A 13,558-nucleotide genomic window follows, 5' to 3' on the forward strand; every position below is an offset into this window, starting at 1 on the left:
GACACTGGTTTGATCCTGTGTCAGAGTGATGAATGAAAGGTTAACTACCAGGCTCAATGGTTGCTGGTTGACGGTATGTTCACCGGTCCCCTGCTCCGTGTGTGGCTCCTGCCTGTTTCTAGTGGCTGTGCCCATTGCACTTATTGGCCTCTTCTCGATGTTCCTCTTTGCGGCATCTTGCCCCTCCCTAAAAAAGGCTGTTGTTGAAGTTCTAGGGCTTGTGTATTCTCCCAAACAGGATAGGGTTGCTGTTGATACGGATGATGGAAAGGTGGAGGACCGTAGAAGAATTGGGGTGGAGGGCCATATGGTGATGCCCCTTGATAAGGTGACCATCCAAAACCTCCACTATTCCTCATCCGGCCTCCTCTTGGTCTCCTGTTTCTGGGCTGGTTGCGGTTATAGCTGGAATCCGAGGTGTCGGATCCAGTGGCAAATCCCTCACTATCCGTGTTATAGCCAGGGTTTCTTCCTGAAGGGGTATAGTCCTCCTTAATATACGGATAGACCTTGTCATGAGAGAAAGACTTCTTGTGCTTGTGAAATTTCACATACTTGGTGTCACACAAGATGGCCGCCGAAAGAGACATGAACATTTAGCTAACCATACGGTCTACTCCATGACAATGAGGAAATAAAATACAAAAGCAACCTCCCGGCACCGTTTCTCTAACATTCGGTCCGGAGGCTAGAGAGTAGGTGAATCGGCCACTAGTATCCTGTAATCAAGTAAGTGGGATTGCTGACCCCGGAGGTCCCGGGGGACCGCTGCCTTCACAATTAGCCTTTATCCACTAACTCGATATTATTCCAATTTTTCCCTTTTCTTTTTAACCACCAGATTGATGGGATAAAATTCCTCCGAGTCCATGGGGCAAAGTTAGGCCCTGCAACATGTATGTAAATTGAACAGTTCTGTGTGTATGAAGTATGAATGGTTTCACGAGGTGCTAACCACGTTTCTTTCATCAAAACGTTTGTTTATACACACGCCATCAGGCTACTATGGATAAGATGGCGCATATATCATATGTTTTATGTGTTGTGTGTGAAATATATGTACATACCCTGAGGGGTCTTGCTACCCCTTAACCACTATGTTGTGTTCTTTCTTACAGATACCACATGATTATTTTCTTACGTAGGTACTGGATGCATGCTTTATTCCCTTGCAGCATTGAATTGATTTATTTTCTATTTTTTCATTATTAGCTCATTTGGGCATTATTAGGAGTGGCGAACACAGGGCTGGTCCCTGTGTAGTCCTGAGGAAGAGCTTGGGGGACGCTCGAAACATGTTGACAGATAGGAACTAATAGGTACACCTAAACTCATTGTTCTTTAGGCACCCTATTTATTCTAACCCGTTTTTAATTCTACCACCTAGGAGCAAGAATAAATCATTTATAGCTTACTAGGCAGGTATTTTAAATCACTTACACATATCCCACTCCATCACATCACAGTTCTCGGACCACACATAGTCTAATTTAAGTGCTCCTACGTAGTTCGCAAGTCGTAGCACGCCCCAGCCCGTAGAGGACTGGGATGGCCCCCATGATGAAGCATGTTACCGTGGGGCAACCCTGGTGAGTGACGGGACACTAAGAAAAAGAACAATTTTTCCTTTTCTTCTACTATACACATTATTCCAACCCCAATGAGCGTTGTGAATAGGATTATAACATAGCTAGGCTCTTGATCTCTGGTTCAGAGGTTTTCATAACTTGTACAAACTGTGGAGGGTGAGCCTAAGCATTTTCCCCTCTATCGCCCTTTGTTTTCTGTTAAATAAGAGAAATTGAAGCATTTTCTAGATGCTAGACCTATACATCCACACCAGCACATACAGATGCTTCTCGAAATAACAAAATGGTGCCTTCAGAATATTTTTTTCAGTTTGGTCAAGAAACATACAAGCAAGTCAGAGGGATGACTATGCGCACCTGCTTCACCAACAGTTATGTCACCCTGCATATGGGCTGGTGGGAGGAGTCGGTGCTTGCCGTGGGCTTCACCCAGGAATGGTTTGAGAACGTAGTCCTTTGGACGCGTTATATAGGTGATCTGCTTATACTATGGAAGGGCACACTGGATACAGCAAAGTCATTTGCAGACAAACTTAATATGAATCAATCTTTCAAAACGAAAATAGGCACAACAGAGGTAAACTTTATAGATAGTCATATCTGTAAAAGACCATCAAATCCATACAAAAACATTCAGAAAGCCTACAGCAGGTAATTCTATTCTCCACTCAGGCCGCTTTCATCAAACAAAATTGTAAAACAGTATCCCCTATGCAGAGAATATTCGCATGAGACGGAACTGTAGTGATGAGACTACCCTAAAGGAAGTACAGACAGAACTCAACGATAGATTCCAAGCTAGAGGATACAATCAGGAAGTTCTGGATAGAGCTAGAAAGAAAGCCAATTCAAAACAGAAAGGTACACTACTGTTCAAGAAAGGGAGCCAAAATCAAGCTGGTTCAGGTCAACTGAGAATGATCACAAAATATTCTGTTTATCATCAGAAACTAAGGGGAATCCTATCGACACACTAGCCTCTCATTAAGAACGACCGGTGAATTGGCCAAATTGCCCCTAGGAAGACCCTTCTGACTTTCAGACGGGCAAAATCTATGCGCCAAGAACAGGTAGTGCGCAGTCCAGAAATAAACAAGAATCCATATGGTACATGTTAGAGTATTACAACACTTTAGAGCCATAGCCAATGGGGACAAGAGTTACCCAGTTGCCTGCCATATTCATGAGAAACATGGGGGCAATGCAGCCGACCTAGTTAATTGTATTACAGGCTCTGTCGCAAGACATGTCAGAGGAGGCAACAGGGAACTAAAGCTACTGAGATTAGAACCTCGCTATATAATTGTTCTAAACAGTAAAATGCTGAATGGTTTAAATTCGGATGAAGAATGATATCTTCACTTGTGAGTCATTCGATGCGGACATTCTTCTGGTGCATTAGCCATGGGTAGATTGGCACATATTGGGCACTACATTTTGTTGCCTTAAAGCACTTTGAGCCCTTTGTTGGCTAATATTGACTTCTTAGATGATCAAGTGTGTGTATAATAACGAAGGTGGTCTTTTAGAATATTGTGTTGGTCATCGAAGAACGAGAAGATTTGGTCATTAACATGAGATGTAGGAAGAAGAATGCTTAATTTTTAATACGATATCGAGTAGGTGCTCACTGGGAACATGAAGTTGAGTTTGATGTAGAGTGTGATGCTGGTGAATTGAATTTTATCATGTTCAAGATTTATAGTGCTTTCCCCACTTGGGACATGCCATGTTTTGATAGGAAGTCTTCGGTTGTTCCCAACACATTAGATGAACTGAAGGCACTAGACCGTTATGAATAACCTTTGATCACAATGGAGTATGATGAATAAAAAAAACTGCTGAGTTGGAAGTTTTGCACATTTATTTATTAACATGCACAAAAAGTCTTCTTGAAGACATCTGTGGTAGAGATGTATACAAAGAAAATTTGTATATTGTAATTTAATTTCATATTTGCACATTAATATAATTTTTGTACAGAGCACGCTCTTTCCTCGTGATGAAATCAGGAAAGTAAAAGTGTTTTCACTATGTCCATGCCGCCATGTGTGGTATCCATGACAGTATATTATACATGTTTAATGGCGTCTATGTTATGTGAGCAAGGTGGTGCAAACTACAGAAACACGCCAGAGCCTTCTGTTCATAAATTTTAAAAACAGAATCCAGCTGTGTCCGTGCACGTGTGGAAGCGGTAAAGCAGGAGCACACACACACACGCATTCTGGATAATATAAAAGAACACATGATATTAATTCATTAGAACCCATCTGTTGAATAAGGGTTAAAATGAGATGTTTTGAACATTCCAAGCCACAACACGGAACACTCCACAAGGAGCGCATATGGCATGTGTGTATTATTGATAGCTGCTGCACATATAAAAGCACACTGTAGTACGGTTGTTCCAAATCTCATCGCTTTTATGTCCAAATAGACAGTTTCAACCTCTCTACCAATCCCACTACATCAATTGCTATTAAAAAGGGACCTCTTTGGTATCTCCTGATACCTCTGTTGGATTCCGAAAATGGAACTCGAATCTGAAGCCAGTTCAGACAATCACAGAATCAGACTCCATGAACTCCAGTTAAGTATGTACACAATATACTGGATCCACCAATTGATCTGAGTTAAGGAATAAAACTGATGCATTCCATAGGAAGGCCATTACAAAATAACTTTACATTAAGTACAAATTTACACTGTTTACAATTATGAGCATACCTGCATGTTAAATACAAAATATTACATTTCAGAAATAACACTGAAAGCAGAAACGATCAGTTTGTAATGACTCCAAAGCATGAGCGCAGAATAGTGATAAATAAAGCCAAAAGCTGCAGCTGCTCCGAATCTTTCAGCCGATGGGTTATGTACATGGAATACTTCAATTTATGTGAGTCAAAAATGGAAAACGTCTGTACTCGAAAAAATAGTTCCTGTGAACATCTTTGTCCAATGTTCGGGAAACATTAAATTGACTATTTCTGTGAGTGATGCAAAGAACGAAGGCCCTCCGATGCCGCTTGGGTTTGGGAGATGGTGGAAACCCGATTGACACTGCTTTCAATGAAAAGTTTCAAACCCTGCATTCCCTGCATATAGAGATACTCCAAATACCAGTTCCACAGCTTGCCCTGTAGGAAGAGAAACAGACGTTTCTTTACTCAACAACAAATCAATGCCACTAGGTCAACTGATACAGAATGAACTTTTAGGTGAACGTATTCAGACAAGTAGGTAAAAAGGAGTTCAGAGTAAATGAAGGATTATCAATAATCATGTTAACAAAAATAATGTGAAAAAAATGTGTCGCTTATTTACTTTGATGCATTCAGCGAACTTCATGAATAAGCAAAAGTTACTTTTTGTAATCTAAGTTCTCCATGTGGCTATTCGTCCTCGATCCATAAGCCTGTGTCTGCAGTATCCTAGTCACGTTTTTTAAAATAAGAACTTCAAAACTTTTAACGAGTCAGATTCAATGCAGTTAGAGCTGGCCTTCAATAGCAGTGCCCAACACCAATAAGCAATAGAACCAACTGAGCATTTACTCGTGAAGATAGTCCACCTCATTGAAAAGGACACAAACTGAAGCCAATGAGGCTGGGGTGCTTGGAACTCCACTCCCACCAGAAGCCATCATGGTTCAGATTTCTACCAAATGCCATATGTACAGGAAGTCTCCACAGATATCTGCTCATGTTGTCCTATTGCTACTTCAAAGTGGCTTGAAAACTGCATTCCTTAACATCCTGGGCTCTCTCAATCTCTTGAGCCACTTTTCCAAGCAGGATTGCGGTCACTGAGGGACATTTTTTGAGCTGCAAGTTTATAATTTATTCTGTCATGCCTGAGACATCAATGAACGCCTTTTTTTTAACCCCGTGGGACTGGTGGTAAGAAATATCATTTTACTGAACTGCATGATTAATTGCTTTATAGTCACAATAGTTAAGATTTGAAAACACTAGCAGGAATAAATAGCATGTGAGCCTCTTAGCAGGGACGAGGGTGGGTTGCCTGTGAGTCCATTAAAGATGGTCATCAGTAAGAAAGTAGAAAAATACTTCCCTAAAAGACTCAAAGCCAAGACAACATACTTCCATCCACACACATCAAGGGTGTAGGATGTTATCAATTTGAATAGGTGTCAGCGCTTCACAAAGTAGCGACAATCGCTATACAAGGGCTACGATACACTACAGTCTCAGACTGTATACTATCTCCGAAGGCCTCATTCCACTAGATTTCTAAAACTCTGCATAAATAATTTACCTTGACTTTAAATATGTTCCCTCTTTCATTCTATTGAATGATCCTCCCCTTAACTTTCATCCCTCCAAGTATAGCATAGGTTGAATGATTGTCTGTCTTATTCTCTAGCACTCTAGCACTCTCTCTCTCTCTCTCTCTCTCTCTCTCTCTCTCTCTCTCTCTCCCCAAATTGCCCACCTTATTTCACAGATCTCTTCCCCAAAGGGCAGGGCGTATCCATTTTATACAATTTGCTAAACCCTGTGCTCCAACGTGATGGCCTTTCAGGCATGTAGAAAGGAGGATACCTCACTTTACAACTGGCTGCAGAAGCTCCTCCAAGGAGAAGCTGCTTTTATGCTGGTGCAGTGGAGGGGTTAAAGGTCTTTTGGCCTTGATGACCTTTCTCTTTGCCCCTGCTTCTGTATTGAAACAGCAGCTGGTTAAACTGTTGGACGAGGTGAGACGGCTGATGCTGCTTAAAGGGAAAGCCCAGAGAGAATCCTTGAAACACCTGCAACTGGCTGTAGTTCCAGCCCATAGACTGGCGGACAAGGGAACAGGCAGCACCCCTAATAGCCTTGAAAGTCTCCAAGACCAAATCAAAATTGTTTCCAAACAGGCGAGTTAATAGCATTATCCTTAAGGTTTGCCTGCATGTCCCCAGTGAATCAGGGGAACCAAGGCCATTCATGCCTCCTCAGGGCTACTGAGAACCCCATTGCCCTAGCCAAATAATCTACAATGTGCAGGCAAACAAGTTACTTACCGTTGGTAACAATCTTTCAGATGGTTGCTCAATCTAATCGCAGATTTCACACCTTGTCAATATTCCTGAGGCGTCAGACTGGATTCGGAAACTTTAAAGCAGGTCTCCTGCGCACCAGTAGGTGGCGTTGCGCAGCTCCGTGTCAATGTTAATCTGCTATGGAGGTGACTACCGAAGTCACATAAAAAGCATCACCCATACACGCTGATGTTAACTGTTTTCTTAGGCTGTTTGCGCCATCAAAATCAGACCCTACAGGTAGATTGGGAATTACTAGTGTGCAGATCGCCAAATTCGAGCCGTTTTGGTGGAAAAAGAGCCCAGTTCTCAGAAAGAGGAATTGGGAGGGTCAGCGAAGAATCTGTGGTTAGATAAGAGTATCCACCAGAACGATAGTTACCAAAAGGTAAGTAATGAGTTATTTTGATGGATACTTCGAAATGCAGATTCCTCACCTTGTGAGCAGAAACCTTAGTAGTACCCCCCCAACGTAGTAGGTCTGCGAACTGGCTCAGCACAATAAGTCTTGCAGGACCTAGTGAACCAAAGCACTGAAGATCAAGCAGCTGCCTAGCAAACATCCAGGACAGGCTCACCAGGTGACAGCGCAGTGGTAGCAGCATTACCTCTGATGGAATGAGCCTGTAAAACTTCTGGAAGCCGCTTCTAAACCAGTCTTTGCAGATCTTAATAAGGAGAACAATCCATCAGACAACATCAGTCTGTTGGCTGACCAATGCCATCGTGTCAGCTTCTCACTTCCCGATAAAAAAGGTACTTCCTTATATTCTTGTGGAAACCAAGAAAGTGGTCATCACTTCTCTCATACAGGCCAAGCTGGACTACTGCAACGGGCTTCATTTGAATGCCCAAAAGCAGTGCCTGAAGAAACTTCAGGTAGTGCAGAACTCGGCGGCTCGTCTTTTGCTGAGCCTGCCCCGGCATAAGTCCATTTCAGGGGAAATCCGGAAGCTGCACTGGCTTCCAGTGGTGCAACGGATCAAATTTAAGGCGCTCTGTGTGGCCTTTAAAGCCTTGACACAGAAGGGCCCGTTGTTTCTTCAGGAACTCTTTGTGTGGTACCAGCCAGCCAGTCAGACAGCTCTGTTCTACGGGTGCAAAATTACTGGCGTTGCCTAAAATTCGGACCATGCATGGGGGGGGGCGGAGTTTTCAGTATGGCACTTCAAAGCTGTGGTACTTGCTGCCTCCCGAGATCAGGAAGGCCAGCTCTCTTGAGCTTTAGAAAAAACTGGAAAACCTGGTTGTTTCAGTGAGGTGTGCTAGGTGGGGTTTGCTCACGGTTTTTTAGCGCCGAGACACCGTCTTTGGTATTTGTGCGCTTTATAAATATCATTAACATTAACATCAGGAGCTCGTCCGTTTTTGCAGTGCCTTCCTTTCTTTTCCCCGGAGAAGCCCAAAAAGTGCAGATTGTCCATCCATTTGGTGCGATCTATGTGAAAGATTAGTGCTCTATTAGGGTCCATAGGATGGATCCTCTCTTCCTCAGAGTGATTGAGCTGGAAAAAAAGAATGACGATCAGCCTTCAACAGTGCCCAAAGCAAAAGCATGCTGGGCCAGGGACAACTTGGCTTGCAATGGATCCATTTGGTGGGCGCCACACTAGCCACAAATGAGTCCGAACAGCTTGAATGCATTGATTTTGCAGAGGGCCGTCTCCAAGCAAGGGTGACATTAGCGGCCTCTGGAGGAAGGTTATATGAGATCAATTGCCTTTGCTCGGTCTCCAAGCATGGTGTTACAACTTGCGCAGGTCTGGGTGCAGCACCCTGCCCTGCTGCTGTGCCAGAAGATCCTCCCGTAGCGGCAGCTTGGCGCAAGGACAGATGCTCATGGCCAGGAGTTTAAGGAACACACTTTCCTGGCCCAATCCAGTGCCACTAAGAGGACTGAGCCCTGCCAATCTTGATCACCTTCCGATGTTGGTGCATGAACGGCAGTGACAGATAGGCAAAAAGTAGTCCTGAAACCCAACCCTTGTGTCTCCAAGAGAAAATAGTCTTGCGAATTTCAACCTGTTAAAGTGCAGACATTGCACGTTCTATGTGGTGAGGAAAAATAAATCCATGGTTTTCCCCATTGATGGAAAATCCTTTGTGCCACCTGCGGGTGAAACTGCTATTCGTGCCCTGCTAAGCGATGGCAGCTGAGTTAGTCCACAGTGGCATTTAGAGATCCTGCCAGGTGGTTTACGACCTCAGAAATTCCCTGGCTGGCCTGACACTTCTAGAGGTGTAGAGTCTCCTGGCACAGGACCCAATACCCCACCCTGCCTGCTTGCTGCAGTATCACATGCCAGTGGTGTTGGCCACGAGCACCTGCACCAGCCTTCGTCTGATGGTAGGCACAAAGGTCTTCAATGGCAAGAGAATTGCCCTCAGCTCAAATTGATGTAGAGTTGAGTTTCCGCTGGACCAGAGGCCTTTGATCTCTACTTCTCCCAGACTCCTGAACCCAGAAAAGATGCACCCATCACCACTGTCAAATCAGGGTTCGTGGAGAGGCGGTAATGGAGAATTGGCAAAGAAATCTGGTGTGACTTCCGGACATTATTAAGGAACATAAATAATATTTAGATTGCAGTCATCTGTAGGTAGTTGACGACTGCCTGGCCTGCGTCTGCCTTCAAAAACCATTCATTGAGGAAAGGGGAGATTGGTAACCACAACCTCCGAAGGTGTACTGCGCCTACTGCTACCATCACATTCCTGAACACCCAAAAGGGAGTGCTGTGAAATGAAAATGCTCCTGGTCTGCTATGAACTTCAGGTCAATACACAGGGATATGGAAATAAGCGCTCTGCAAGGCCACCACCACCATGCAGTATCCGGGGTTGTCAGCCAGGACCTGGGCTAGCGTGAGCATTTTCAATTTGCAGTAATGATGCCTGGACATCCCTGAAGACGCCTGTTGGCCTGATCCAGGCATGGTGCTGAAGTGACACTATCATACTAATCGCCCAACCTAAAAAGTGGGTCATGACCAAGCCAGAGTGAATCACAATTTAGTAGAGCCAAAACCATCCTAGATAACTTGGCTCAGGGACGCCCTATGATTATCTGGAACTGCTGTAAATCTTTAGGCATGTCCCATGAGAACAGCATCCTTGAAAACCACAGTGTTTACTCATTGCAGCGCAGCGCAACGCTCATGGAGTTAAAGATGCACTGGTCAAATGTCTCGATTTTCTTTCTCCTGATCAGGTGGAGTGGTGGTGAAGGAGTTTTGATTAGCTTTAATAGTAGACACCTGCACCACCAAGCTCTCAAGCGTGAAGTGTGCGAAAGTCAAGGTCGCCCGACGCTGGTTAGTGGCGCAGAATGACTTGCCTATTAACTAGCATTCCCAAACATGGTGTCTAACAAGTACCCAAAATGGTATCTGTGAGAGCCTCATTGAATGGTAATAGAGATTTTGTAGGCTCCTAATCAGGCTGGAGTCATAACATTAGTCTTCACCTTCATACTAGGGAGTTGTAAGTCTAGTACTTCTGCCATCCTCCACATAATGACAGCAAAGGAGACACTTTCTTTTGTGGCAGGGCCAGGAGGGGAATCCAGACCAGTGTATGAAGAAGCATCCAAACCACGGAGATGTTCTAGTTCTTGCTATCTGTGAAGAAACAGGCGTTTTGCAGGTTCACCTCCACTCTTTGACTCAGTCTACTAGGCAATGATGTAGTGAGACTGAAATGCCCTGAACCCGGGTAATCAGGAGACTGCATGTGCTCTGATCTATAAAAAGCTGCATGTTTAATTGGCTTACCCCCAAATTGCCATAACTTGACTTTAAGTCCATAGTATATGGTAACAGGGGTTCTTAGGGCTTGTAAGTTAAAGTGTCTCTAGTGGACTGCAGCACTAGTTGTGCCACCAAGAGTGTGACAAGACAAAAGCATGTTTCCGAGCCGGCCATTGCTGGCTGGTAGAGTAGTTCTAAAACTGCTATCTCTATTGTGCCATTTCAAGCAATGGCAAAACCGAAACATTCCTTCTCAACATTTCTAAGTCACATCTATAGCAGGCCTACGGAGCTTTAAAGGTAGGGTGCATTATGCTTAAGGGTTGGCCCTGTAGTTATAAGCTTTTAAGGCCCTAACAGTAAAAACCACCAATGTCGTTTTTACTGTTAAAAGGCTAGTAGCCTTATTGGAGAGTGCAGTTACAGGTTGACATCTCAGCCGGGCTAACTTCTGATGAGACTACTAGAGTTGGCACTTCAAGGTATCAAAAGAATCTGTGCATAAAGTCCAATTTCAATGGTAAATATAATTTAATGTCACTGGTTGATCATTTGTGGTGCCATTTGAGCTTAAAGGCGATATTTCCCCTCCTGTCCTTGACTCAAAGAAATGGCAACTCAGAAGGAGTTTTAGACATATTAACAACGAAGCGATTGCACCGCTCTTGAATAGCCTCAGTCCCCTTGTCAACCAGGATACTGACTTAGCTGCAGCAGACCTCTTTAATTCCATCGCTGGGGCGGTAGACATCTTAGCCCCTGCTAAACCTCACTATTCTGCCAGGAAGAGCCCTTCTGCTCCTTGGTTCTCTGATAGACTTAGAGGACTAAGACAAGGATGCAGAAAGCAAGAAAGGCTCTGGCGCGCTAATCTGGACTCCACCGAGAACAAACAACGACAAACATCTTCTGAAAGAGTATAAAAGGGCCATCATTGAGGAAAAAAAGTCCTATTTCCACAGTTTGACCAGCTCTCCGAGTTCCCCTAGGGAGCTCTTTAAGATCATGGATTCTCTTTCAGCCACTCAGAAGGTGGATTCCATAGTTGAATCCCAGGAGCTTTGTAATCAGATTTCCACCTTTCTTCATATTAAAATTGCTGATATACACAGCTCCCTGGTTACCCTCAATCAGGGGCTTAACGCGTGGTCCCCCTTTCGCCTTCTCCTATGAGGGTAGCACTGACCTCTGTTGAGCCTGGGCCTAGCCTTCTCACCTTCCCTCTGCTTACCCTTGAAGAATCAAATCGCCTTCTCGACAGGATCAAAATCAGGTTCTCCCCTGGACCCCGGTCCTTTGAAAATCCTGAAGAGCTGTAGGTAGGTGATTTTGCCCCCTCTTCTAGAGGTGCTTAACCTTGCCATTACGGAGGGGGTTTTTCCCCTTCCTTGGAAATTGCCGGTGGTTAAGCCTCTCTTGAAGAAAGCCTCATTGGATCCGGGGGTTTTGAAAAAATATCGACCCATTTCCCTGCTTCCTGCCCCAGCCAAAATACTTGAAGTCCACCTCAATCAGCATCTTACCACCTTTCTGGGCGATTCAAACCTCTTGGATATTTCACAGCACGGTTTTCGGAGAGCCCACAGCACCGAATCAGCTCTGACTGTGGTGATTAATAACATCAGTTCGAAAGTAGACAGGGGCCAGATCACCCTGTTGGTATTACTTGATCTGACAGCGGCCTTTGACACCCTGTCCCCCTCCATCCTGGTTTCCAGGCTGGGAGAGATGGGTGTTGGGAGCCCTGCCCTTAGACTCCTAGCTTCTTTTCCCCATCAAAGGGAGCAGAGAGTTAAACTGGGTGATTTCCTGTCTCATCCCTCTCCTGTGCAATGTGGGGTCCCCCAGTGATCTTCTTTAAGTCCCACCCTTTTTAATATCTACGTGGCCCCACTTGCCAAGGTGGTGAGATCCTATGGATTTGAGGTGTTGTCTTACGCCAACGACACCCAAATCATGGTCTCTCTTACTCAGTCGGTGAATGACTCCGCCCTCAATTTTAAAACCTGTATGGAGGCAGTTTCCCGCTGGATGGTGCAAAACGTATTAAAACTTAACGGAGAAAAGACCGAGGTCCTGATCTTTGGCGGTGGCCACGATATTTGGTCTAAGGATTGGTGGCCAGATTCCCTGGGAGATTGTCCTCTTCCCTCCCACTCGGCCAGGAACCTTGGGGTCCTGATCAACACTTCCCTTTCATTTGACCTTCAGGTTAGCAGGACCGTATCCACATGCTGTGGGATCATTAGGATCCTAAGAAAGATAGGTTCATATCTTTCCTGTGAAGCAAGGAAGCAGGTGACGGTAGCGTTAGTATCATCAAGATTGGACTACTGTAATGCACTATACGTGGGCATGAATAAGAGCTCTGTCCACAGATTGTCCAGAATGCGGCAAGTAGGCTGTTGCTCAATCTTCCTAGGCTCTTCTCAGTTTCTATGACAAGGAAATACCTTCACTGGCTGCCCATTCAGGCAAGGATTTAGTTTAAGCTTCTCTGCCTAGCCCATGGGGCCATCTATGGCTCGGGATCGGAGGGTATCAGGTCTCTTCTTGTTCCCTACCTTCCAACCAGAGCTCTTCGATCGTCTACCAAAAAGCTCCTCAGAGTGCCTAGATTTGCCAAGGCCAGATGGGGGGAAAGCTTTGTCCTCTCTGGCTCCTACGCTTTGGAACTCCCTTACGCTCGATCTGATGATACAACCATCTCTGCCTTTGTTTCGCAGGGATTTAAAATCTTGGCTGTTCCATGAGGCTTATCTCTAAGCCATGGATCCGGTAACTTTGAGACTTGCTGTTTTGGTTTGGCTTTGCCTAGCGTCTTGATGCCCTTGGGCTAAGTTGCGCACTATAAATCTTGTTTCATTCATTCGTTCATTGCAGCCATTCAGGAGCGGATTCAACTTCACGGTCTACTATGATTGAGGATTTTTAAATAAAATTAGATGTACAGGTAGAGTTTTCTAAATGAATCAGTGCATTCCAATAGAGAGAAAATAGTGTTTGTTTCTCACCCCTATACTACAGATTCTATTTCGGTGTCTCACTTTTCTTAGCTTTTCTTTTTTTTACATATTTTTATTGATTATAACAAGAGTAAAAGTGTACATATCGGGTGTCATTTGGTGGTACATAGTACAGCGGTGAACGGGCGAAGAATTGAGGAAATA

The 13,558-nt window shown here is 44.5% G+C and overlaps 1 protein-coding gene across 1 annotated transcript in view; it reads right to left on the reverse strand.

Moving 5' to 3' along the window:
* Positions 1–3,435: 3,435 nt before the first annotated feature.
* CENPI (centromere protein I) overlaps positions 3,436–13,558 on the reverse strand; it is a 368,972-nt gene continuing 358,849 nt past the window's right edge. The window contains exon 21 of the mRNA XM_078688407.1: positions 3,436–4,732. Within this exon, the coding sequence (XP_078544533.1) occupies positions 4,577–4,732 (156 nt within the window). The 3' untranslated portion in view covers positions 3,436–4,576. The remainder of the gene's footprint in view (positions 4,733–13,558) is intronic.

Source organism: Lissotriton helveticus, chromosome 4_1 (genome assembly GCF_964261635.1).
Source record: "Lissotriton helveticus chromosome 4_1, aLisHel1.1, whole genome shotgun sequence".
In the NCBI taxonomy this organism is placed as follows: Eukaryota; Metazoa; Chordata; class Amphibia; order Caudata; family Salamandridae; genus Lissotriton; species Lissotriton helveticus.